We start from the raw sequence: 22,969 nt of genomic DNA, 5'->3' as shown, positions 1-22,969 counted from the left end.
AGTGAGAACAATTAATCAGTGGAACAACTTGCCTCTAGAAATTATGAATGCTCCAACACTGGGAAGTTTTTAAGAAGATGTTGGACATCCGTTTGTCTGAAATGGCATAGGGCCGGGATGGTGAACCTATGGCACGCATGCCACAGGGGGCACGCGGAGCCATTTGTCAGGACATGCAAGGCGTTGCCCTGTCAGTTGGCCATCTGAGTTCACCCTTTTTAAAAGCCATTTTTCGCCCTCCCCAGGCTCCAGGGGCTTTATAGGAGCCTGGGGAGGGCAAACAGAGTCCCCCCTCCCCCCGGGGCCCTCCGGAGGCTTCAGGAGCTTCCCTGAAGCCTCCGGAGCACAAAAAACTGGCCCCATGGGCAAACCGAAAGTTCGGTAATGGACTTCCGGTTTGCTTGTAGGGTCGGTTTAAGCCCTTCGGAGACTTCATCAGGGACCTTTCAGGAGGCTTCCCGGAAGCCTCTGGAGGAGTCAAAAGGACCCTATGAGCAAACCGGAAATCACTTCTGATTTGCTCGTAGGGTCGGAGGGCTTAAACCTACGAGCAAATCAGAAGTGACGTCCGGTTTGCTCGTAGGGTCTTTTTAGTCCTCCGTCTCTGAAGCCTCCGGAGGGCCTCTGGAGGGAGGTGGGGGAGGCTATTTGTGCCCTCCCCAGGCACCTATAAAGCCTCTGTAGCCTGGGGAGGGTGATAAAAGCATGGAAAAATGGGGGGGAAGCACCTCCCTTGCGCGCATGCGCATTAGGGGGTTGCATGTTGCATTATGGGTGCGGCACAACCACGCACGACCCTCCCCTGCGCTTCCCCCTTATGGCACGCGAGCCAAAAAAGTTCGCCGTCGCTGGTATAGAGTTTCCTGCCTGACTAGGTGGTTGAACTAGAAGACCTCCAAGGTCCCTTCCAACTCTGTTATTCTATTCTATTTTATTCTATTCCTTTGAATAATTAACATTCTTCAGGGACACATAGTGTTTGGATTCTTAACAGTTTTAAAATGTTATGTAAATGTTCATTTGCTTATCTTGTTTTTCTCTTAAACACTAAATAATGTATATTTTCCTTGGATTTGTTTTTCTTTTGTGATATATGCTTTGCTTGTAAACTGCTGCCTTTTAAGAGGGAAGCAAAGTAGTGAACTGAATGGAGTTACTCGTTGCAGTCTGCAGAAGGGAAGGGAGCAAGTAGGGAATTTTTTAAAAAAAATCTTAAGACCAAAAGAGTCTGAAAGAGTGAAATAATGCACCCTCATTTAAACCCTCATTAAATACTTGGCTCTGATTTTAACCTCAGCTGGTAAAGATGATGGGGAGGGGGCAAAAATAGATAAAAATAATGGGAGAAAGACTGTGCTGTATCTCTGTTTGATTTTTCTTCTTTTCACAATACAGAATCCATAGTTTTGAAGGATTGTACAGAGAAAAGAACATGAAATAGCAATTGCCTTGCAAGGAGAGAATACATTGAGGAACCTTTTCTACGAAAAGCATCAGTTGGTGAAATTACAAATGGAATCTACAACATATCATTCCGAAAAAGCAGGAACAAAGAAAGAAAACAGTAGAAAACAGATTGGTTTGACCTCAGAAATATTATCAACATCTTGCAGAAGCCGAAATAAATCTCTAAAGCAGAATACAATAATAAAGGCATCCTTTGTACTGCTGAAAAACATTAACCGTGGAAGGAAAGAAAAGCATGATTATTATTTAACGGCTCCACGTGGAAAGCAGTTGGCACCACCAACACAGCACAAGAAGTTTCCAGCTTTTAGAAAACTGCAAGTAGCACTGTATGACATATTGGATAAAAATTGTGTTGCCACGCTAAAGAAGTCCTTTCAAATTTCAAATGTTGGAGCATTGGTAGAAAAGGAAAAAAAGGACACAATAAAGAGGGGCACCACAGAGGTAGATAACTCTATGGAAGTAGGGGAATTTTCTGGAGAATTGGACCCTGGGCAAACAAATTCAGATTGTGACCTTAGAAAATCTGGAAATGGAGCCAAATCTTCCAAATTTTTGGCCTTGAGTGATCAGAGTTTGTTTGCAACATTATCTTTTATCAAACCAAACCATGGAAATGCAGTAATGGGTCCTTGTCATGCCCAAACAGATGAAGAAAGGAAAATAAACTTTCAAAAGGCTTCTCTTCTGATTTTTGACGCAGAAAAAATGAATACTAAATGTCTTGAAACAATTGAAAAATGTATGGAATCTGGAAGCCATGTGGTTAAAGAAACAGAGAAGGAAAGTGCCTATTATGAATCAGAAGGTGATCAAGATGTGGAAATAATGCTCTCAAGAGGTTCAAGTGAAACTACTATTAGTGATGTAACCCAACCCTGCAGCCTACATTCCATCTCTATCTCTGATAAAGGAGCTTTGCAGAGTAAGGAAATCATCCCTACCTTTAGCAGGGACACCTTCTCCAAACCATCAATTAGCAGAATGATCTTGACTGATAAAAAATCTCATGAAGGAGACAGATGCCAGGTATCTGAACGTCTCTCATCATTTTCAGAAATCAATCTTAAATTAGACCTACAGACTCTAATGTTGAACAAGAGTGAAATTAAGCTGCCAATAAAGGAAATGATGGGTCTCAGTCTGAACACATTAACTGAAAAGGTCCGTGAAGATCAAACGACCCTGGAAGAGGAGGAAAGTAATACCAGGAATAGCAGTAAAAATACAGAGAGATTTTGGTTCCTGCTAAAAAACAATGAAATTCGATATGATGACGCTCCGGTGTGTGTAGCTGATGAAAAAATGGCTGGAGATTTGGTTTGTGGAGATGATGGCCTTTCAGATCACAGTGCTGAATGTTTACTATCAGATGGGAATTTAGCAAATCAGACATATCCAGATGAAAATGATGGAGCCTTCATACACACTGAGATCAAAAAAGCAACAATGTCAGTTGAAGACCAGGAAGTCAGTTTCTTCAATGATGAAAAAGAAAATATGGATTGTCTGCCAGCAGAAGAAAACATTTCTGTGGAAGTATGATTATAGATATTCTCTTTATGGAGGGTACCAATTCAATTTAGGAAAATGTCCCCTGTGCATTCTCGGCTGCATCAAATGTGACCAGATTCTTAATATAGGAATAGTAGTAAGGCAATCTAAAAATATAAAGGTAGTCCTTGACTTATGACTACAACTGGAACTAGAATTTCTCTTGCTAAGCCAAGGCAGTTGTTAAATGCCCATTTTTATGATCTTTTGTTGCCATGGTTGTTAAGTAAATCTCTGCAGTTGTTAAGTGAATCTTGTGGTCATGAAGCCAATGTGGCTTTTCCCCTTGATTTTGCTTGTCGGAATCTTGGCTGGGAAGTTTTGAAATGATGTCCCAAAGGTGCTTTTCCAAAAGGCAACTGTATTTTCAAAAAATGGCCCCCAAACAGCTAAAAATGGCCCAAAGGACAATCAGAAATGGCCGGAAAATGGCCCCAAAACGGCTGAAAAATGGGCTGGGGTCAGCCAGTGGTAGGATTAGCCAGTTCTCCGAACTGGGCAGAATTAGCAACCAGTTTTCCTGAACCAGTCTGAATCGGCTGAAGCCCACCTCTGCTTAAGATCCTAAATGCCAAAAATCAGCATAAATAATAAAAGCTGGGTCTTTGTCACAAAACACACCCAAACAAAATATATTAATGTTATTCATCAGCATAAATATTCTATCTGTTTCTCTGGTCAGATTTAGCCTACATTTGGTTGGTAAAAGAGAGTCTCCAATGGAGAATTCAATGTGCCATTTCTTAGGTGCAAATTTCAGTCCCAGCTTCAAGAAAAGGGAAATTTAAAAGCTAGAGCAGTCTAGGAAATATCTTTATTTGGTCCTAGTGCCGAATGGAATAGTCGGAAGCATGTTTGTGCTTGATTTTGATGATGGATTTAAGGGAAAAAGATCAGGAGACGATCCTTTTGTTTAAACTAGTCACTAAAAAAGAGAGAAAGTAAAATGAAAAAATAATTTAAGATTTGTATGTTCTTTCTAAGGAAGAAGAAAACTTTCCGCTGTGTCAGTCTCAGAGCGTAAAAATGGTCTTTTATGTAAGTTCCTTTTCTCTTTGCAGCATAATAGATAGAAACTGCCTTTGATTAAATTTTTCCACTGGAGAAATTGCTAAATGTGCAGCACAGATGTCTTGTTCCAGGTTCAAACTGCTATATCTAGAATGCAAAATCTGAAATTACTAGTTCTTGTGGGGATGGCTGTACCAGTCCTAAGTGTGAAAAACAAGTCATTTTTTCAGTGCCATTGTAACTTTGGTGGGTCACTAAATGAGCTGTTATAAGTCAAGGACTATCTGTAATTGTGTGTGGGGTTTTTCCTCCAGGAACTGTTTGGGTCATTAGTGAAACTTCTTGGAAGCCCCAGTGTTAATCAGAAAAAGTCCAGATTGGGAAGACTTACCGAACTGGAGGATTCTTCAGATGCTGAGGTGAATCATTCCATAGTTTCATTTGGTGTTGTTATTTTACATCGTCCTTTGCAACTTTATGGAATAATTGAATAAATGACAGAATAGAACAGCTGTGAATGATGGAATACGGAATAGAATTCACACATCATTCAGGCAAAAAACAACAACAACCCTAATAATTTGTGCCAAGAAGAATTCTGATAAATTTCTACGCAGAGCAATTGATGTTGTAGAAAATAAGACCCCTCTCATCAATGCAATGACTAATGTATTGATCATTTATTGGTTCATTTTCTGGTGATCTTGAGTGGATTATCAGGTTCAAAACCAGAGCATTTAGCCAAAAGAGTATGTATATAACAAAATCATTTATTTTGAACATACTTTCCAGGACTCCTTGCTATGAAATAATTTTTAAAGCACAATAGCAAAATTCCCTTTGGATTCTTCCTTTGTTTCTTTTGGATATCTGAAAGTTTGATGGATTCTTGTTTGTTGTACAACCAATATTGATTTATTTAGAAATTCCTACTGAAGGAAAGGTCCAAAAGACCCTAAAAATTTCGCATTTGCCAGAAATTCTTGTTTTTGCTTTTCAGATCTTTTGCAACCAGTTGCTAGTTCATGGGGTGGGGTGGGATCAGGTAACGAAAACAGCTTGGTCAGTAAAACCCTCAGAAATGCTTGCTCTGATGAAACCCCACATGTTGCCATGGGGTAAGGTGACCTCATTAAAAAAGGGAACTTGGAGATAGTAAATGCTAGGAATTGCCTACATAATAATAAATTATATATTGATTTACTGAATATAGGGGATGGAAGTGGGTTGGTCTTTTAGGGGATGGCTTATGGAGCTTGTGAGTGTTCTGATCTAGGCTTCCTGAGATAGTAAAATGCACATGCTTAGTCCCAGAAACCCTCTTTTTATTTCAACGGCTGTGAATTATGTTCATTCACAGTCCGTAATGAGTCCCAAATAGTATGTAAAGAGTCCAGCAGAAGTCTGCTACAGTTTTTCAGGATAAGGCTGATAAGCACTTACCTTTATCTCCCTTGAAATGCTGCCAAAGACCTAATTGCCAATTAGCTTTGCAAGGTCAAACCGAGACCAGAATGAACAAAGTTGCTTCCTGCAAAGGCTCATGTTCCTTTGCTCCTCCTTTATTTCTTATGGGAGGGGGCAGTCATCTCCAAGCCTTACTACCAAGTCTCGCCTTTTGTCTTAACTGTTCTTTCCTTCTGGCAGCTCTGCACATGTGCGCACTGGGAACAGACTCCCCCTGTTCCTCTGCCTTGCTGATGTCAGACTTTGGAGGCTCCGGAGGCAGCACATAATTCCCAGATAGTCCTGGCTCCCTCTCTGCCTCTGATGCAGAGCCCTCATCTGAGCCTTCCCCAGACTCCAGAACTGGCCCATGTTCCTCCCTAACCTCCTCACTGTTCAACTCTGCTGCCAGCTCTGCAGGCTGCTGGCAGACCACAATAGTGAGCAAATAAATCTTTTAAAATGTACTGTTTAAGGCAGGCGTCCTCAAACTTGGCAACTTTAAGACTTATGGACTTCAACTCCCAGAATTCTCCAGCCAGCCTAGTAGGAGTGATCCCTGTGTCTTTCTTTTGTGCAGAATAAAGTCTTTTGAAATCTCCACCTCTGTGTGTGTTTCCAGTAGGTGTTGCACACAGGGAAGGGCCAGCCTTCTGGGGCAGTGTCATTTTTTAAAAAAATGGAACTGTTATTGTTTCTAAAGTAAATGCTTAACTTACGTTCTATAAAGAAAATTCTGGGCTGTTTTGATATTAGATAAGCAGTTAACAACTACATATCAGTTGACACCGCAAGTAGAGGAAACACAAAGATAAAAATAGAGCTTATGCTAACAAAAACTAGGTTATGGTTTAACTGTAGATATGACACAGATGAGGTGGGGGGTGGGGAAAGTAAGTACCATATAAGGTAGATGTCTTTGATAGGATGCTGAGCCAAAGGTGTGGTGGGGGAAGTGAACTTATGTTAGGGGATAAAAAGCTGGTGAACACTTCATGCTGTATCTACCTTGTGTGCACCTGTATTTGCAACGATGTGAATGTATTCTTTGCTGCTTCGAAGTTATTGTCTTGAGTAGTTCCATCATTGAACTCATACTGTTTCTACCCTGTTTCCCTGAAAATAAGACCTCCCCAGAATACAAGACCAATCGGGCTTTTGAGCGCATGCGCTAAAATAAGCCATTCCCCGAAAATATTTCCAGGGCACCTAAGTATAGAACAAGAAGCAATGGGTGGAAACTAATCAAGGAGAGAAGCAACTTAGAACTGAGGAGAAATTTCCTGACAGGTAGAACAATTAATCAGTGGAACAACTTGCCTCCAGAGGTTGTGAATGCTCCAACACTGGAAGTCTTTAAGAAGTTGTTGGATAGCCATTTGTCTGAAACGGTATAGGCTTTCCTGCCTAGGCAGGGGGTTGGACTAGTAGACCTCAAAGGTCCCTTCCAACTCTGCTATTGTATTGTATTGTATGTAAACACATGTGCATCCGGTCCCTGCCATTTCCTATGGTTGCTTGCCACACAAACAACATGAGGTGAGGCCGGAGGTGGGAGAAAGGGAGGGGAAACATGCCCCCACATCCCACGTCCTTACCTAACAGCCACTCCCGCAACCCTACCCACCATGCCCCTTCTGTCACACTAATGGCCGCTGCAAAAAGAACGGCAGGCACAGCGTCGTGTCTCGCTGCCGCAGCAGTGCAACACAGCAGCCATGAGGTGACCACGCTTGCTGCCTCCTGCACCTCAAAAATAATAAGACCTCCCTGAAAATAAGGCCAAGCATCTATTTTGGGAGTTAAAAGAAAATAAGACCCTGTCTTATTTTGGGGGAAACATGGTAACAGTGGCAATAGTTAAACAATCTATGGATTGATGTGATGCCTGAGCCCACTCATTGGGTAAACTTCCTCCTCCCACCACATGCAACTCTGGGCTGCATACTAACAATGACAGTAACCAATGGATAATTTAATTCATATTCAAGTCTGCAAGAGGCAATTCATTAAATCCTGGTTGTTTTCCTTGCATGATTGTCATAATTCCTGCAATGCAAGAAACGTGAAGGCAGTGACACCAAGAGCTCTTCAAAGAGAAAAAAAGAAGATAGACTCTGTTTAGCAAACAGAGCCATGCACTTAGGTACGTTGCTGCTAGTTTATTTATTTATAGTATTTATAACCAGTCAAGAGATCTGGGCATCTTATTAAAAAGTAAAAGTGTCTTATACTTTCAGATATCAGTTCTGATTTCAATCTTTCCCAAAGGTGCTTTTTCAAAAGGCAACTTGTCTTTCTTTTCTTTTTTCTTTGAAGACATTTCACTTCTCATGCAAGAAGTTTCGTCAGTTCTGATGGTGGAGAATGGAAGCATCTTATGATCCTTGCAGTAACTTAGTGCTAACGACCAGGGGACTGCAAGGAATATAGCTCCTTCCATTCTCCACCATTCAGTCCAGTGGTGGGATTCAAATTTTTTTACTACCGGTTCTATGGGCTTGGTGGGCGTGGCAGGGGAAGGATACTGCAAAATCCCCATTCCCTCCCAATCAACTGGGACTCAGGAGGCAGAGAATAGATGGGGGCAGGGCCAGTCAGAGGTGGTATTTGCCGGTTCTCCGAACTACTCAAAATTTCCGCTACCAGTTCTCCAAAACTGGTCAGAACCTGTTGAATACCACCTCTGATTCAATCAGAACGGAAGAACCCTTTTAAGTGAGAAGTGAAACGTCTTCAAAGAAAAGAAAAAAGAAAGTCCAGTTGCCTTTTGAAAAAAGCACCTTTGGGACAACCATGACCTGGATCAGTGGTCCCCAACCTTTTTATCGCCGCGGACCAGTCAGCCTTTGATAATTTTACCGTGGCCCGCTGAGCGCGCGCAGGGGCGCACAGGGCTCTCTTCCCTGGAGCCTTTGCGCACGGCCCAGGAGCTTTTGCGCATGGCCCAGGAGCCTTTGCGCTGCAGCCTGGTCCTTCGCCTCCCCCCCCGGAGAAAGCCGGTCCGGAGAAAGCCAGTCCCCGCGCCTCTCACTCCCACACGCGCCACCTCCGAGCGTCACAGCCCCACCAGCCCCGCATAGAGCGAGCGAGCAGCTCAAGGTCACCTCCGGACAGCGGTAGTGGCAGAAAAACCTGCAGCAAAGGCGCCAGTTAACCACCACCTGCTTACCAGGGTTGGCTGCCTCGGGCGCTTGGGCAAAAGTGGCCCCGAGGAGGCGGACGCGCACAGCTGAAATCATTGGGTGTCAAACTGGGTACAGAGCCCTGGTGGCACCATGCTTCCTGCCCTGCCCGCTAGTAAGACACCCTGGAGGCGGGAAGTTCCCGTTCTCTTACCTGGGCTGTGACGACTATTGGGGAAGTGTGCAGCGCCTCAGAAGTAAAGCTGCCGCCGCTGACGCCATTCCTTGGAAGCGACGGAGCGGCTGAGGCAGGAAGGCGCGCGGCGGTGGCAGCTGTTCAGCCAGCCGCCTCGCAGGAGAAGAGCCGCTCTTGGGTTTCGCAGGGGGCGGCGGTAGTGGCGGTACCAGCAGCGCCCGGGGATTCCACCAGTGCGCGCGCGGACCTTTGGGCAGCTGTTCATGTCCCCCGGCCGCTGCGCGGCCCGGTGCCAGGTACTCCACGGCCCGGCACCGGTCCGCGGACCGGGGGTTGGGGACCACTGACCTGGATGACTGAGAATCCCCATAGACACTTCAATCCTTCATATTGTAGTAGGAAGGAGACTTGGATAGTTTGAGGATTTGTTTATTTTATCTATTCAGGAGCAAACTAATAGATTGGATTAAGGTCAACCCCGTTATCAGTGACTCCCAGTTCAAGGACTGGTGGCCACATTGGGAATTTTGAAATTGCATTTTGGCTGTGTTACCCACAATTTTGATGGCTGGCTTCCAGTTTAAAAAAACCCAAAAAGAAAAACTGGGGATGCTTCCCACCAATATTGCAGAATACACTATTTGGTGCCGCAGTTTATTTTTCCTGTAGTTCTTGGCAAAGAGGCAGATCTCCAAACAAAATAACCCCATTTATTTTTATTTTATAGGAATGTTATGGCCCCCAGAGGCCTTTTTTGAAATACGGCTGATGCTAGAAGCTGGTGCTTTCCTTTATAACTTCCCCATTGCTTCCTTAATTTTGTTTACAATTATTTTTTAATTAAACATCCCATTGTGCGCAAGAGCCTGGAGGGCGCAAACGGAATTGTCTGTAGACATATTGGTGTTTTTAAACCCTGCCCTGGGGACGTGTGTGATAAGCTTTATGATGGAGTAAGAGTTTGAACAAATGTCAGCTTGCTGTGGGCCTGTTCCCTCCATCATATTGACGATCAACTGGGAATTGTGAAATTTATTGGTCATAAAGAGTAAATAGAACATATACGAGCTCTCAGTTTGATCCATCGCAATGCAGTAATGGGATAATTTATGGGATGGATAAGACTGTCTTGTTGGCTGGGAGAAGGGTTTTAGATGCTGGTCCAAAGTCAGGGTACTGTTATGTGATTGGCTAAGGATTAATATCTTGAAAAAGTGTCTTCCTCATATACAATATTTTACAGATTATGAGGATAAATTAGAGGCACCTTTGTAGAGGTAAAAAAAACCCCCAAGATGGTAGTTATAACTGTGTGGTTGAAGCCGTAGTCTCTTGTATATCTTGACTTTTCAAATCTCCATGAATCTCACACAGTTCAAGCATTTTTTGACATTTCAATCATCATAAATACTTCTTGACAAATCTCAGAATCTCTTTTTTTGGCTAGGGAATTTTCCAAGGATTGATTAATAGACATGCCTTTGAGCGTGGTAGAGACCAATGCAACACAGGCAGAATTTTCTCATGTATGTATGTATGCATGTATGTATGTATGTATGTGAATATACAGTGTATATACTCTGTGTGTGTGTGCACGCACACACACACATGCATGCACGCACAGTATATACACTGTATATTCTCATGTATGTATGTAAAGGTAAAGGTTTCCCTTGCACATATGTGCTAGTTGTTCCCGACTTTAGGGGGTGGTGCTCATCTCATTTCAAAGTCAAAGAGCCAGCGCTGTCCATGGTCATGTGGCCGGCATGACTAAACATTGAAGGAGCATGGAACGCTCTTCCCTTCCCACCAAAGGTGGTTCCTATTTTTCTACTTGCATTTTTTACATGCTTTTGAACTGCTAGGTTGGCAGAAGCTGGGACAAGTCACGGGAACTCACTCTGTTATGCGGCGCTAGGGATTTGAACTGCTGAACTGCCAACCTTTCTGATCAGCAAGCTCAGCGTCTTAGCCACTGAGCCCCCGCGTCCCTTGTATGTATGTATGTATGTATGTATGTATGTATGTATGTATGTATGTATGTACCTACCCTGTTTCCCTGAAAATAAGACCTCCCTGGATAATAAGCCCAATCAGGCTTTTGAGCGCATGCACAAAAATAATCCCTCCCCTGAAAATAAGCCCTCCTGAAAATATTGCAACACAGCAGCAGCCATGAGGTGACCACGTTCGCTATCTCCTGCACCTCAAAAATAATAAGACCTCTCCGAAAATAAGGCCAAGCGTTTATTTTTGAGATCAAAAGAAAATAAGACCCTGTCTTATTTTCAGGGAAATGAGGTAGGTATATATAGATATATATGTATACCAACACACACACACACATGCACAGACACACGCACACACACACGCACGCACAGACACACATCTGTTAGTGAAACAGCTTCCCTGAAGAAGGAGATATGAAGAAGGTAAGATTCTTCTTGCTAGAATGTTTATTGCAATGTCAGCAATAATTCAGGAGTGCTCATTAAGGCCTATAAATTGTTGAAAGCCCTGATAGGCTCTGAAGAATACGTGTCATGCACTAATGAGTCACGCATTTCATTCGGTGGATGTTTTAAACTCCTCTGTTTAATTTCTAGAATCAGTTTGAAATGTATGTGAAAAAATACAAAATTCTGAATGATTTAAATTCAGGGCTGATATCGTGTTAAAAGCATTAGTAACGGGGTCATAAGCAGCTTTTTGTGGAGCCACGGTGGCACAATGGTTAGAGTACAGTACTGTAGGCTACTTCAGCCGACTGCTAGCTACAGTTTAGCAGTTCAAATCTCAACGGGCTCAAGGTTGACTCAGCCTTCCGTCCTTCTGAGGTGGGTACAATGAGGACCCAGATTGTTGGGGACAATATACTGACTCTGTAAATCGCTTAGAGAGGGCTGAAGTGGTATATAAGTCTAAGGGCTATTGCTATTAGTAACTGCACTGGAGGTGAATGGCAGCCTGCAAATTTCCGAGTTAGAAAAGTCAGAATCTACATCTTCATGTCACATAGATAAAGAGATATGTGATTACTCCTGTTTCCCAGATCTTGAAAGCAAAGCTTGGAATTTTAAGAGAAAAAGAGAATTCCAGGAAAATTGAAGCGGAGAAGCAGAATAAAGAGATGCTTCAGATAACGAGCTGAATAATTTCTGTTTTGAATCTTTTGTGATTTGGAATGGCAATTTGAATTCCTGCCCTAGTCTCTTTACTTGGCAAGTTTAAAATGTGTAGACTTCAACTCCCAGAAATCCCCGGCCAGCAGGGTTTCTGAGGAATTCTGGGAGTCAATGTCTTAAAGATGCCAGTTTGAGAAATGTGGCTTTATAGCAAGGTCTTTTTTATTACTCGAAAACAAGTACAAAGCTCTAAAGTGCCCCAACCTAATCCTCTCATTTAGTTCTGAAATGATTTTAATTTTTGAATCTGGATTGATAATTAGAGAGAGCTTTTGAATTGGTACCTGTCTCCACAGAAGATACTATCTCAGTTGAGGCAAATTTCATTAAACTGATTGGAAGGTTGAGAATGGTTTTTTTTTTTTAGAAGTTAGGGTGACATTCTTCTATTTTTTTAACAGATTAACAGTTGGAAGGGACCTTATAGTCCAACCCCCCTGCCCAAGCAAGAGACCCTACACCATTTCTGACAGATGGCAGTCCAGTTTCTTCTTAAAAGCTTCCAGTGATGAAGCTCCCACAACTTCTGAAAGCAACTTCTGTTCCATGGGTTGATTGTTCTTACTGTCAGAAAGTTCCTCCTTATTTCCAGGTTGAATCTCTCCTTGGTCAGTTTCCATCCATCATTCCTTGACCAGCATTCAGGTGCCTTGCAAAAATAGCTTGACCCCCCTTCTCTCTGTAACCGACTTGGAAGGGACCTTGTAGGTCATCTAGTCCAACCCCCTACCCAAGAAAAAGACCCTACACCATTTCTGACAGATGGCAGTCCAGTTTTTTCTTGAAAGCTTCCAGTGATGAAGCTCCTACAACTTCTGAAGGCAAGCTGTTCTGTTGGTTCTCATGTCAGAAAATTTTTCCTTATTTCTAGGTTGAATCTCTCCTTGACCATTTTCCATTCATTATTTCTTGTCTGGCTTCAAGTGCTTTAGAAATAGCTTGATCCCCTCCTCTCTGTGGCAGCTCCTCAAATATTGGAAGACTGCTATCATGTCTCCCCCGGTCCTTCTCTTCACTAGACTAGCCATGCCCAGTTCCTGCAACCGTTCTTCATATGTTTTAGTCTCCAGTCCCCTTATCATCCTGGTTTTCTAGAGTCTCAACATATTTTTATAGTATAGTGACCAAAACTGGATGCAGTACTCTAGGTGTGGTCTTACTAGGGCTTGCTAAATGTGTACATATATTTGACAAAAAGCAGAGCTTTTAGCAAGGAAGTAATAGGCTTCCCTCAAATGTCTTTCTGCAAATTAATTTGTTGTATTGTCTCAAGACTTTTCTATTATTTTAAAAGACTGCAGAACAAAAGAGAAGACAACACCAAAAAAGATGTCCAAACCAATATCTAGGTTTTGGCTCTCTCAAGAGCAAAGTCGCATTAAAGTTATGGAAGCCTTGACAGAAACCCTCCAGAAAAGGTAGGTCAGTATGGCTGAACATCCTTGGTATACAAGAGGACAAACTTGATGAATTTAATTTTAATTACCATTATTAACCCATTTGGGATTTCAAATTCAATAAACAATGGCAATTAAAAATGAATTGATGTGTGGAATCAAATGTAGGATTCCAAAACTAATAATCAATGTTCACTGAAGAACTTACTTATTTCACAGTGTGGACTGGAGATTATACTGTTACTGTCTTCAAGAAAGAATTATTGTCTTAATAGAAAGAAGCCTATCAGGTGGTGATAGAAATTTTGATAAAGCTTACTGAGAACAGACACTTCAAGGATACATTTCCTTCTATGTTTTTATTTTGCTAACACAGTAGCACTTAACGATGGTGGCAAATGAAAGTCCCATTTATTTTACTTACATATGTGATAGTATAAATAGCATCCCTGGCTCATGAAGATACTTTTTGAGATACATTAAGAAAATGAGGACCACCAACATTCATCCAGTATGCTTTAGAATAGAGTGGTAGCTTGAGTTGGCCTCTGTTTGATTCATAGAACTCCAAAGCAAATATTCTTCCTTGGTGTTTTCCAGTATCTTTAAATAATGTGTTTAATTGAAAAGAGAACAGCATTCTAAATGGCCTGTTTGCTAATTTTGGGTGGAAATGAAAAGAACACATGTTATTTAGTGTGAGCGATTGACTGGTTAGACCAACTTATCTCCTGCCTCTCTATTTCAGGCTGAATGATTCCCTTGACATGGATGTGCAGAAAAATATAGCATCGAAAATAGCAAAGAAAGTGGAGACAGAGATATTCAAACATTTTGGCCGTGTGGATCGGCTTTATAAAAACAAGTATCGCAGTCTGCTCTTCAATCTGAAATCAACAGACAACCAGGTCATAAATCTCCCCCCCCAAAAAAGCAAGCTAAGTTGCCTCATAGTTCATTTCAAAACATTAAAGAGAATCTTAACTATGAAGCAAGAAACTTAAAATATGGCTTGCTTTATTACTACGGTATCTCAGGCTGTCATTCATTTTTTTGTTCCATTTAAAATAACATTTAACCAGAAAGGGTACTTTTAAACCAATACCTAATGAGCAGAATAAATTATTCTTATGAATTATAATAATTAATAATTAAGGTAAATGATAAATTATAAGATAAAATGATAAATTATAAGATAAAATGATAAATTATAAGATAAAATGATAAATTATAAGATTAAATCATTCTTGCCCGGTTTTTATTCAATATAGTATAAAAGGAAGGATTAGGAGACTGCAGATTAGTGGTTTATGGCTCCTCCAAATTCTGCTAGAATTTGAGTCATATAATTTACGATTTAGGCAAGGTTTAAAATGAGCTTTTCATCCAATTCTTGGGTTTAACTGTGTACTGAGTGATAGTACAGGTAGCTACTTCATTTAGCAACTTCTGTGTTTAATGAATACTCACAGATGACAGTGATGAAAAAGTAACTTTATGGCCAATCCTTGTATTTATGACCTTTGCAAGTCTGAAAAGCAAAGAAAAGCTGAAGTAGAACTGTAGGCACTCTTATAACTCTATTTAACAACCATTTTGCTTAATGACCAAATTGCCAGTTCCAACTGTGGTTGCTAAACAAGGACTGCCGGTAATATGTAATCATCCTTGAGTTGCCAGAAAGCTGCATCAGCATGAAATTAGCTGTCACCCTTGTTGGTCCATCTACTGCCTCTACAGGTAGTCCTGGACTTATGATCAAAATGGGGACCAAAATTTCAATCTCTAAACTATTTAATCATTAAATGAGTCACACCTGGTTTTATGATCTTTCCCCTACCCCCTACAGAGAAGTCAGTCGCGTAGTTGTTAAGCAAATCTGACGTCTTCCATGGACTTTGCTTCTCAGAAACAAGCTGGGAAGTTAGAAATGGGAATCGCATGATCCTAGGATGCTGCAACCATCATAACTACATGTTGGTTGCCAAGTGCCCAAATTTTGATCATGTGACTGCAGGGTCAGTTGTAATTCTTTTAGCCATTGTAACTGCAGCACTTTCCAAAGTGAGAAAACCAAAAGTACATTTATAGTAGTACAGTCATCTGTGAGAGGGATCTTGGTGTCTTAGTGGACAACCAATTAAATAGGATCCAGCAATGTGTGGCGGCAGCCAAAAAAGCCAATGCCATCCTAAGTTGCATTAACAGAGGGATGCAATCACGATCAAGTGAGGTACTAATACCACTCTATAAAGCCCTAGTAAGACCACACCTAGAGTACTGCATCCAGTTTTGGCCACCAGACTATAATAAAGAGGTTCAGACTCTAGAAAAAGTGTAGAGAAGAGCAGCCACAATGATTAGGGGACTGGAGGATAAAACATATGAAGAACGCTTACAGGAACTGGGCATGGCTAGTATAGTGAAGAGAAGGACCAGGGGAGACATGATAGCAGTCTTCCAATATTTGAGGGGCTACCACAGAGAGGAGAGGGAGTCAACCTACTTCCTGAAGGCCAGACAAGGAATAACGAATGGAAAATGGTCAAGGAGAGATTCAACCTAGAAATAAGGATAAATTTTCTGACATGAGAACCAATGGAACAGAAGTTGCCTTCGGAAGTTGTAGGAGCTTCATCACTGGAAGCTTTTAAGAAGAGACTGGACTGCCATCTGTCAGAAATGGTGTAGGGTCTTCTGCTTGGGTAGGGGGTTGGACTAGATGACCTACAAGATCCCTTCCAAGTCTGTTATTCTGAGATGGGTGACATATTAATCAAATAAATAGTTAAACAAAAATAAAGTTCAAACATTAAACAAACAGTTGCAAGTTGGGGACTAATTACCCTGACTCACTTCCCAACCTTTCCTGGAAGGTTATATAGGTGATGAAACGAACAAATATGAAATATTTGGAGACCACCTTTGAACAGTGTTGGAATAAGTAGCGAATATTACCTTAACATTTCTGCAGCTAAGCACAAATTAAGGCTGTTTGTGGGCTGTGTGGTGAGATAAAGGCAATCCATGGGACAGAAAACAGTTGCCGTCCGTGGATGGTGAGATGCAAATGAGGGCCCAGCCACCCATTTGAAAGAAAGAAGTTTATCCATTTTGAGTTGGAGAAATCTAGAGAAGGCAGTGAGGAACTGGTGACCCAGTCAGTTTGCTAGAATATTGTATTACAGATCTTGGTTTGCAATCTGTATGACACTTTGTTTCAAAGGCATTGCTGGTTTCTTGTATTCTTTCATGGAAAAGAAAAATAAGGCTATTTTAGGCCAGCTATTATTGTTTTAATTACAGCTCTCATGCAAAACATCTTTTGCTTGTGTTTTCCCCAGCTCTTCCACAAGTTGATGCTTGGAAAAATCACCCCAAGGAGACTAGTTCAGATGAACTCTTTAGAGATGGCCTCCAAGGAACTAGCAGAGTGGAGAGCCAAGAAGTACAAACATGTAAGTTGAAGTCCCTCTGCCCTTTTCAGCTCAGTTGACTTATTTGGAAGGATAAGAATTTGCTGCGGGTACAAATTCAGCCTTATATTTCCCCCATCTGCAAAAGTTAATATTGGTAGCCAAGTTTGTTTGTTTTAGTAAATTTATATGCCACCCAGCTTACTTTCAGGGGACTCTTCCCACCCGTAAAAGGAGGAAAGTGTGTTGAATATGTTCACCCACTGGTGAAATTCAAATGTTTTTACTACCACTTATGTGGGCGTGGCTTGGTGGGCGTCGCAGGGGAAGGATACTGCAAAATCCCCATTCCCTCCCCACTCGGGCCAGTCAGAGGTGGTATTTGCCAGTTCTCTGAACTACTCAAAATTTCTGCTACCGGTTCTCCAGAATCTGTCAGAACCTGCTGGATTTCACCCCTGAGTCCTACCATTGCTGGGGGTAGTTTGGGTACTTTTCTGATCCTTGAGTGGCATTTGGGATTGTCTGATGAAGCCAAAAATGGGAAGGCCTGTCACAAGCCAGCAGCTTATTTCAGAAGCCGCTGGTCTGTCACCAACCATCTTGATTCCAATATCAGATATGTGTCCCTTTGAATGTCATGTGTGAAATGACCCTCCTCCTTGGGACCATGTCTGTGTCGTTCTCTTGCTTACAGGAACTGGAGATGATTGAGAAAGAGGAGCGAGAGGTGCCAAGACGTTGCTCTGAAAAGTTCACCCACAAAGGAATTGTAGAGATCTACAGAGAAGCAGATATAGATGTGGCATCTGAAGAATTAATTGTGAGTAGAGGATAGTGTTTGGGCCAGGGCAACCAACTGAACCTTGCTGTAGGCAGTTCCCTTGAGTCTGAAGGGAGACATATCAAAGGTTACCCCCAATTGGATGGTTAAGATCTGAAGAAGAAGCCCTTGTGAAGATATGTTCTGGTCAGAGACCCTTCCTCCTGCCTTAGAGGTCTTCTCTTGCCTTGCTATCAGAGGTGGGTTCCTACTGGTTCGGACCAGTTTGGCCGAACTGGTAGTAACTTGGCAGCCTGGGTCGCTGGAACCGGCAGCGGCCTAGGCCTGCCACGTCCCCGAACCAGTTCTCTTGCTGTAAGCGCTGCCATCTTGTTTTTGCCCTCTGTGAGAGCAATTTTTGTTGCACTGCGTATGTGCCAGTGGTAGGTTATGACCGATACGCCCCGGTACGGGCGTACCAGTGCCTGCCGGGAGCACCAGGTACCGTTCTGGTATGGTGCTCCGGAGGGCCCACCCACCCACGCTCCTTACTGGTATTTGAAGTTTTCAGGGCTTCTGTGCACGGAGTGTATGGTGCCTGCACGAAGCTCCGCCAAGCAGTTGGAGCATCACGGGTGGTAAGTACACATGCACTCGCGGCTTGCGTTCATGTGGCGGACACCCGACCCCGTTGCACTGTACTGGTTGCAACGGGATCTGGAACCCACCACTGGTATGTGCTCACAGCGTGCATCAAGTGCACGCTACGTCCCTGAACAAACAGGCAGTAGTGACAGCCAGAAGCCACCCCTGCTTGCTATGTAACTTGGGGATTGCCTCTGGACTCTGTTTTCTGTTGCAGTGAATTTATAGAGATTTCATCAGAAGTTTAGTTCTTGGGTAGTTTCAGTATTTATTATTTCCATGTATTTACAAGTTTTTGTGGTGATTTGGTTTTGCTTTTCCTTGCTGCCTCCTTTCCTCCCTCCCCCTCCCCTCCCAGAAAAAAGGCAGCAGCAGATCAACCAAATAAGAAAAGGTTTATATTCATGTTATATATGGTGACATTCTTGGAATTCTGTATAATTAGTGGAGCCAACATTGGAAAAGGAGTCTGGATTAGATGCTTTTCCAAGTTCCTTTTTGAGTCTTACCATCCTACATGCAACCTTACTCTCCTTGATATTAACATTTCCTTCAATTGCCATAGAAATTAACCAAATGGGTGTTTCTACACTGGAAATTGAACTCTTGGGAAAAGATCTCTAAAATCTAATGTTTAGATTGTTCTTACTGACTTCCTTTTCTGATATTGCTAAAGGTAGCCTTCAATTTACACAATCATTTGTAAGCTATTTGAAGTTACAACAAATGACTTACAGCTCTCCCAGTGGTGGGATTCAGCCAGCTCCCTATTCGGGAGAACCGGTTGTTAACTTTCTAAGCAGTTGGGAGAATCGGTTGTTGGAAGAAATCTCAGCTTGTTTTTTTCCCACTTTCCAGGGCTAGTCCTCTAAGGAAGGCAGGAAGGAAACATTCTGGTGTTGTTTCTAGCCTAATCTTTATTGCCCTGCTTACAGAAACTGCCTTTCCGGTTCACCCTTATTACATTGTAACAGCTAAGGCGAAGCGCCCATTAACCTGAGTGATGTTGAGTTGGCCATGCCCACCCAGTCACATGACCACCAAACCACGCCTACCCAGCTGGTCATTAGGGCAAAGAACCGGTTGTTAAATTACTTAAATCCCACAACTGACCTGTCCTCACACAACATTTGCAGCAGCCCTACAGTCATCTGATCAAAATTTGAGGCTTTGGTAACCAGCGTGTAGTTATAAGCGTTACAGTGTCCCATCAGGGTCATGCGATTGCTATTTGCAACCTTCTTGGCCAGCTTCTGATAAGTAAATCTAATGGGGGAAAGCTGGATTTGCTTAATGATTGCATGATCCACTTAACAACTGTGGCAAAAAAAGTGATGCAGAATCAGGTATAACTCAATTATCAGCTGTCTTCCTTATGTGATCATAAGTTGGGATTTACTTGTAGCAAACTGTATTTTTCTTGTCAGAACAGCTCCATTGGCTAAGCCCCCACCCTCCAGTGAATAGTATTAAAGCTGCAAGTTTCATTGACTTTATCATAGATGTCAACTGGTGAGGCTTAACATTAAAAGCACAGTAACTCTCCTTGTGGTACATTATTTTTAGGAATCATCACTACTCGAGGTGCCATCATTAGATGGGGACAACCAAATAAGTAAGTTTATTTATTTGGTTAATATTTTATTGATTGAAAGCATTTATCTCGCTACCCATTTTCTCACCATGTCTTGGCTGCTCCCATTCCAAATCAGTTAAAACCATATTAAATCTATAAAACTAAACACATTAAAAACAGCTATATAAACAATCTCAACTCTCCAAGTGATTCTAAGTACTCCTGTGCTTTAAAAGATTTGGAATTTATTTTATTTGTATTTGGAACTTAGAGTAGGGGAGGCTCACAAACTGCTTTTGGTGCTTTGGAATTTTGCATTCAAGCCACTCTAGGGGCTGGAAGAAACAACTAGCTCCAGGTTTTGGTGTAAAATCTACAGGCTGTTTTTCTACTGACTGTCATTCTGAAATGAAGGAATGGAACCGAATGTTGATTTTCAAATGGTTTCTTTTTAACCACCTTTGGGGAGTCTGCAAACCTTCAGGTGATGACATGACCATGCCTCTCTTTCTTAGGTTATGTTACTACTTCATTTCAGAATCAGTTTTTTCCACCAGGGAATGGTATTGTCAGAGGGAGCGTGGGATGATTTGGAGAAGAAAAACCAACCTTGCAAGGGTCCAGTCCTTTTAACCAGAAAGACATACTGATGTTTTTTGAATAAATAATAAATAAAGCAATGTCAATCATGGAATTTAAGTGATACAGTGCATCTCAAACTTCAGGGCTTGCTGTTTGTATATTTGTTTATTAACTTTTTATGTTAGCGTTTGAACATGGGTTTTGAAACATTTAAAATTTAGGAGCATTTAAAATACCCAGGTAGTCTTTGTGTGGAAAGTTATGACTGATCTTTGCACTTAACAATAGTTGTAGAGTACCCAAAATCATGTGATCGAAATTTGTACCTTTGCCAACCAGCATGTACCAATTTTTGGACTATAAGATGCTTGTTTTTGCCTTCCCCAGCCCCCAGGAGCACTTTGCAGGCCTCCCAAAGCCTCTGCACATCCATTTTTCGAAAGGGGGGGCGGGTTTTTGGGAGGCAAAAATGCTGTATACAGTGTATAAGAGGCACCCAGATTTTCACCCTCTTTTGGGGGGGAAAGGGTGCATCATACTCCAAAAATATGGTATTTACGATGGTTGCAGCATCCCTGGGTCATGTGATCACCATTTGTGGCCTTCCCAACTGATTTCTGACAAGCAGTCAATGGGGGAAGGCTGAAATCACTTACTCTATTTTTCAGCGTATAAGACGTACCTTTTTCCCTCCAAAAAGAGGCTGAAAATCTGGGTACGTCTTATACACTGAATACAGCATTTTCTGCCTCCTGAAGCCCTGCCCTTTCACCAAAATGGCCGTGCATAGCATTATGGAGACTTTTAGAGAGTTCCTGGGGGCTGGGGAGGGCAGAAATGAGCAAAGGTCAGGCCGTTTTTTGCTCAATTTTGCCCCCCCCTCAAAAGCACTCTATAAGCCCCCATATAGCTATGCATGCCCTTTTTTTGGTGAAAAACTGGCCCGTTTTCACAAAAAATGGGCTGTTTTTTGCTCGTATTTTGTTTCCCCACCCCCAGGAGCACTCTACAATCTTCCTAAGGGCTTTTCATGCACTTTTTTTGAGAAACGAAAACGTTTTGGGAGGTTTGTAAAATGGAAAAACCTTTTTTTTAATTTGCCTCTTCAAAACCTTGGTGCATCTTATACTCTGGTGCATCTTATACTCCGAAAAATATGGTACTAACCATGTATTCACTTAAACTGATTGATTCATAATGTATTCACAACATGTGATTTGCTTAATAACTATGGCAAAAAAAATTGTAAAATTGGGCACAACTCACTTAACAACCGGCTTTGTTAGCAGCGGAAGTTGGGGTCCCAGTTGCAGTCGTAAGTTGAGAACTTCCTGTAATTGAAAACAACACTTAAAAGTATCTTTCTTTCTGACTCTGCAGGACAGTTGGCTGCTGACAATGAGCGGCTGTTTGAGCCGGCCACCTATAAATTTACTTTTCAGCAGGAGGCAAATCCCTCTCAGATTTTGCATCAAAACATCACATGCTCCGAGATTGACAAGAGACCTCAGGATGAGGGCAGGTCTGTCTCAATTTATGATTTTCAAATGATGTGTCCACATTCTGTGAACCTAAACTACTTGAGTGTCTTGACCTTTTCAATAAAAGCTTCCAGAAATCTTAAGGAATGCTGTGTGATTCCAGCCTCTCAGCTGACTAACAAGCAAGTACTGGAGTGTATAACACCAGACATATCATTAAAAGGTACAATTATGAAACTGCAACTCACTAACTATGGCCCAGTGGTAGGATTCTAATTATTTTACTACTGGTTCTGTGGGCGTGGCTTGGTGGGTGTGCTTAGTGGGTGTGGCAGGGGAAGGATACTGCAAAATCCCCATTCCCTCCCAATCAACTGGGACTCGGGAGGTAGAGGATAGATGGTGGCGGGGCCAGCCAGAGGTATTTATCTGTTTTCTGAACGAATCAAAATTTCCGCTACCGGTTCTCCAGAACTGGCCAGAACTTGCTGAATTTCACCTCTGCTATGGCCATGTCATGCGGGGGAATTCCCTGGAGAAAGCAATTGTGTTTAGAAGAGTTAGTGGTAAAAGGAAATCAGGCTGCCAAAGAACGTTGGTGGCTGGACACCATCCAAGCTGACACCAGGCAGAGTTTTGTAATGACAAAACTTCTTCCTGCCCCCAAATTTCCAGTCGCTATCACATTCAGGAGGGGAACACATACTGAAAGTCAAACGCAGTGAAGCCAGAGCAAAATGTGGCACTGTTTATTTTCATCTAATGGTCATCTCTAAATTATTTGAGTTTCTTAGCAGGTAAGGTTGCGTTTTGCAAACTTATTCTCCTAATTTATGGCTGATTGCCTTCCATATTCTTTTCTGGACAGCAAGAAGCATGTTTAATGGAGATTTAAAAGGCTGGAGTAGTGGTTCCTTTTTCCATCCCATGCAAATTGGTCTGTCTTCTCTCTGAAAAGAAGATATTTGAACCAAGAAAATGTGGTGCCTGTTTATTTCTTCTCTCCAGGCTTTGAATAGGAGATAAAGTCAACATTTGTCCTTTGGCCAAAAGAGCCCAATGCATTGCATTTTGGCAAAAGAAGGTATCAGCAAAACCAGGAAGAAACTGGTTAGATCT

General features: G+C 42.1%; 1 protein-coding gene across 1 annotated transcript in view; it reads left to right on the top strand.

The window, feature by feature from the left end:
* The window catches only part of SPOCD1 (SPOC domain containing 1), a 38,342-nt gene that overhangs the window by 2,626 nt on the left and 12,747 nt on the right, over positions 1 to 22,969 (top strand). The window contains exons 2-11 of the mRNA XM_087727358.1: positions 1,396 to 3,009; positions 4,009 to 4,062; positions 4,350 to 4,454; positions 7,543 to 7,627; positions 13,285 to 13,408; positions 14,136 to 14,295; positions 16,732 to 16,845; positions 17,501 to 17,626; positions 19,778 to 19,826; positions 21,750 to 21,891. Coding sequence (XP_087583484.1) covers positions 1,513 to 3,009; positions 4,009 to 4,062; positions 4,350 to 4,454; positions 7,543 to 7,627; positions 13,285 to 13,408; positions 14,136 to 14,295; positions 16,732 to 16,845; positions 17,501 to 17,626; positions 19,778 to 19,826; positions 21,750 to 21,891 — 2,456 coding nt within the window. The 5' untranslated portion in view covers positions 1,396 to 1,512. The remainder of the gene's footprint in view (positions 1 to 1,395; positions 3,010 to 4,008; positions 4,063 to 4,349; positions 4,455 to 7,542; positions 7,628 to 13,284; positions 13,409 to 14,135; positions 14,296 to 16,731; positions 16,846 to 17,500; positions 17,627 to 19,777; positions 19,827 to 21,749; positions 21,892 to 22,969) is intronic.

This window comes from Thamnophis sirtalis, unplaced genomic scaffold (genome assembly GCF_051295495.1).
Source record: "Thamnophis sirtalis isolate CommonGarterSnake01/CBP01778 unplaced genomic scaffold, rThaSir2_p1.2 scaffold_13, whole genome shotgun sequence".
NCBI lineage: Eukaryota > Metazoa > Chordata > Lepidosauria > Squamata > Natricidae > Thamnophis > Thamnophis sirtalis.
This window is presented reverse-complemented; position numbering and strand designations above follow the sequence as displayed.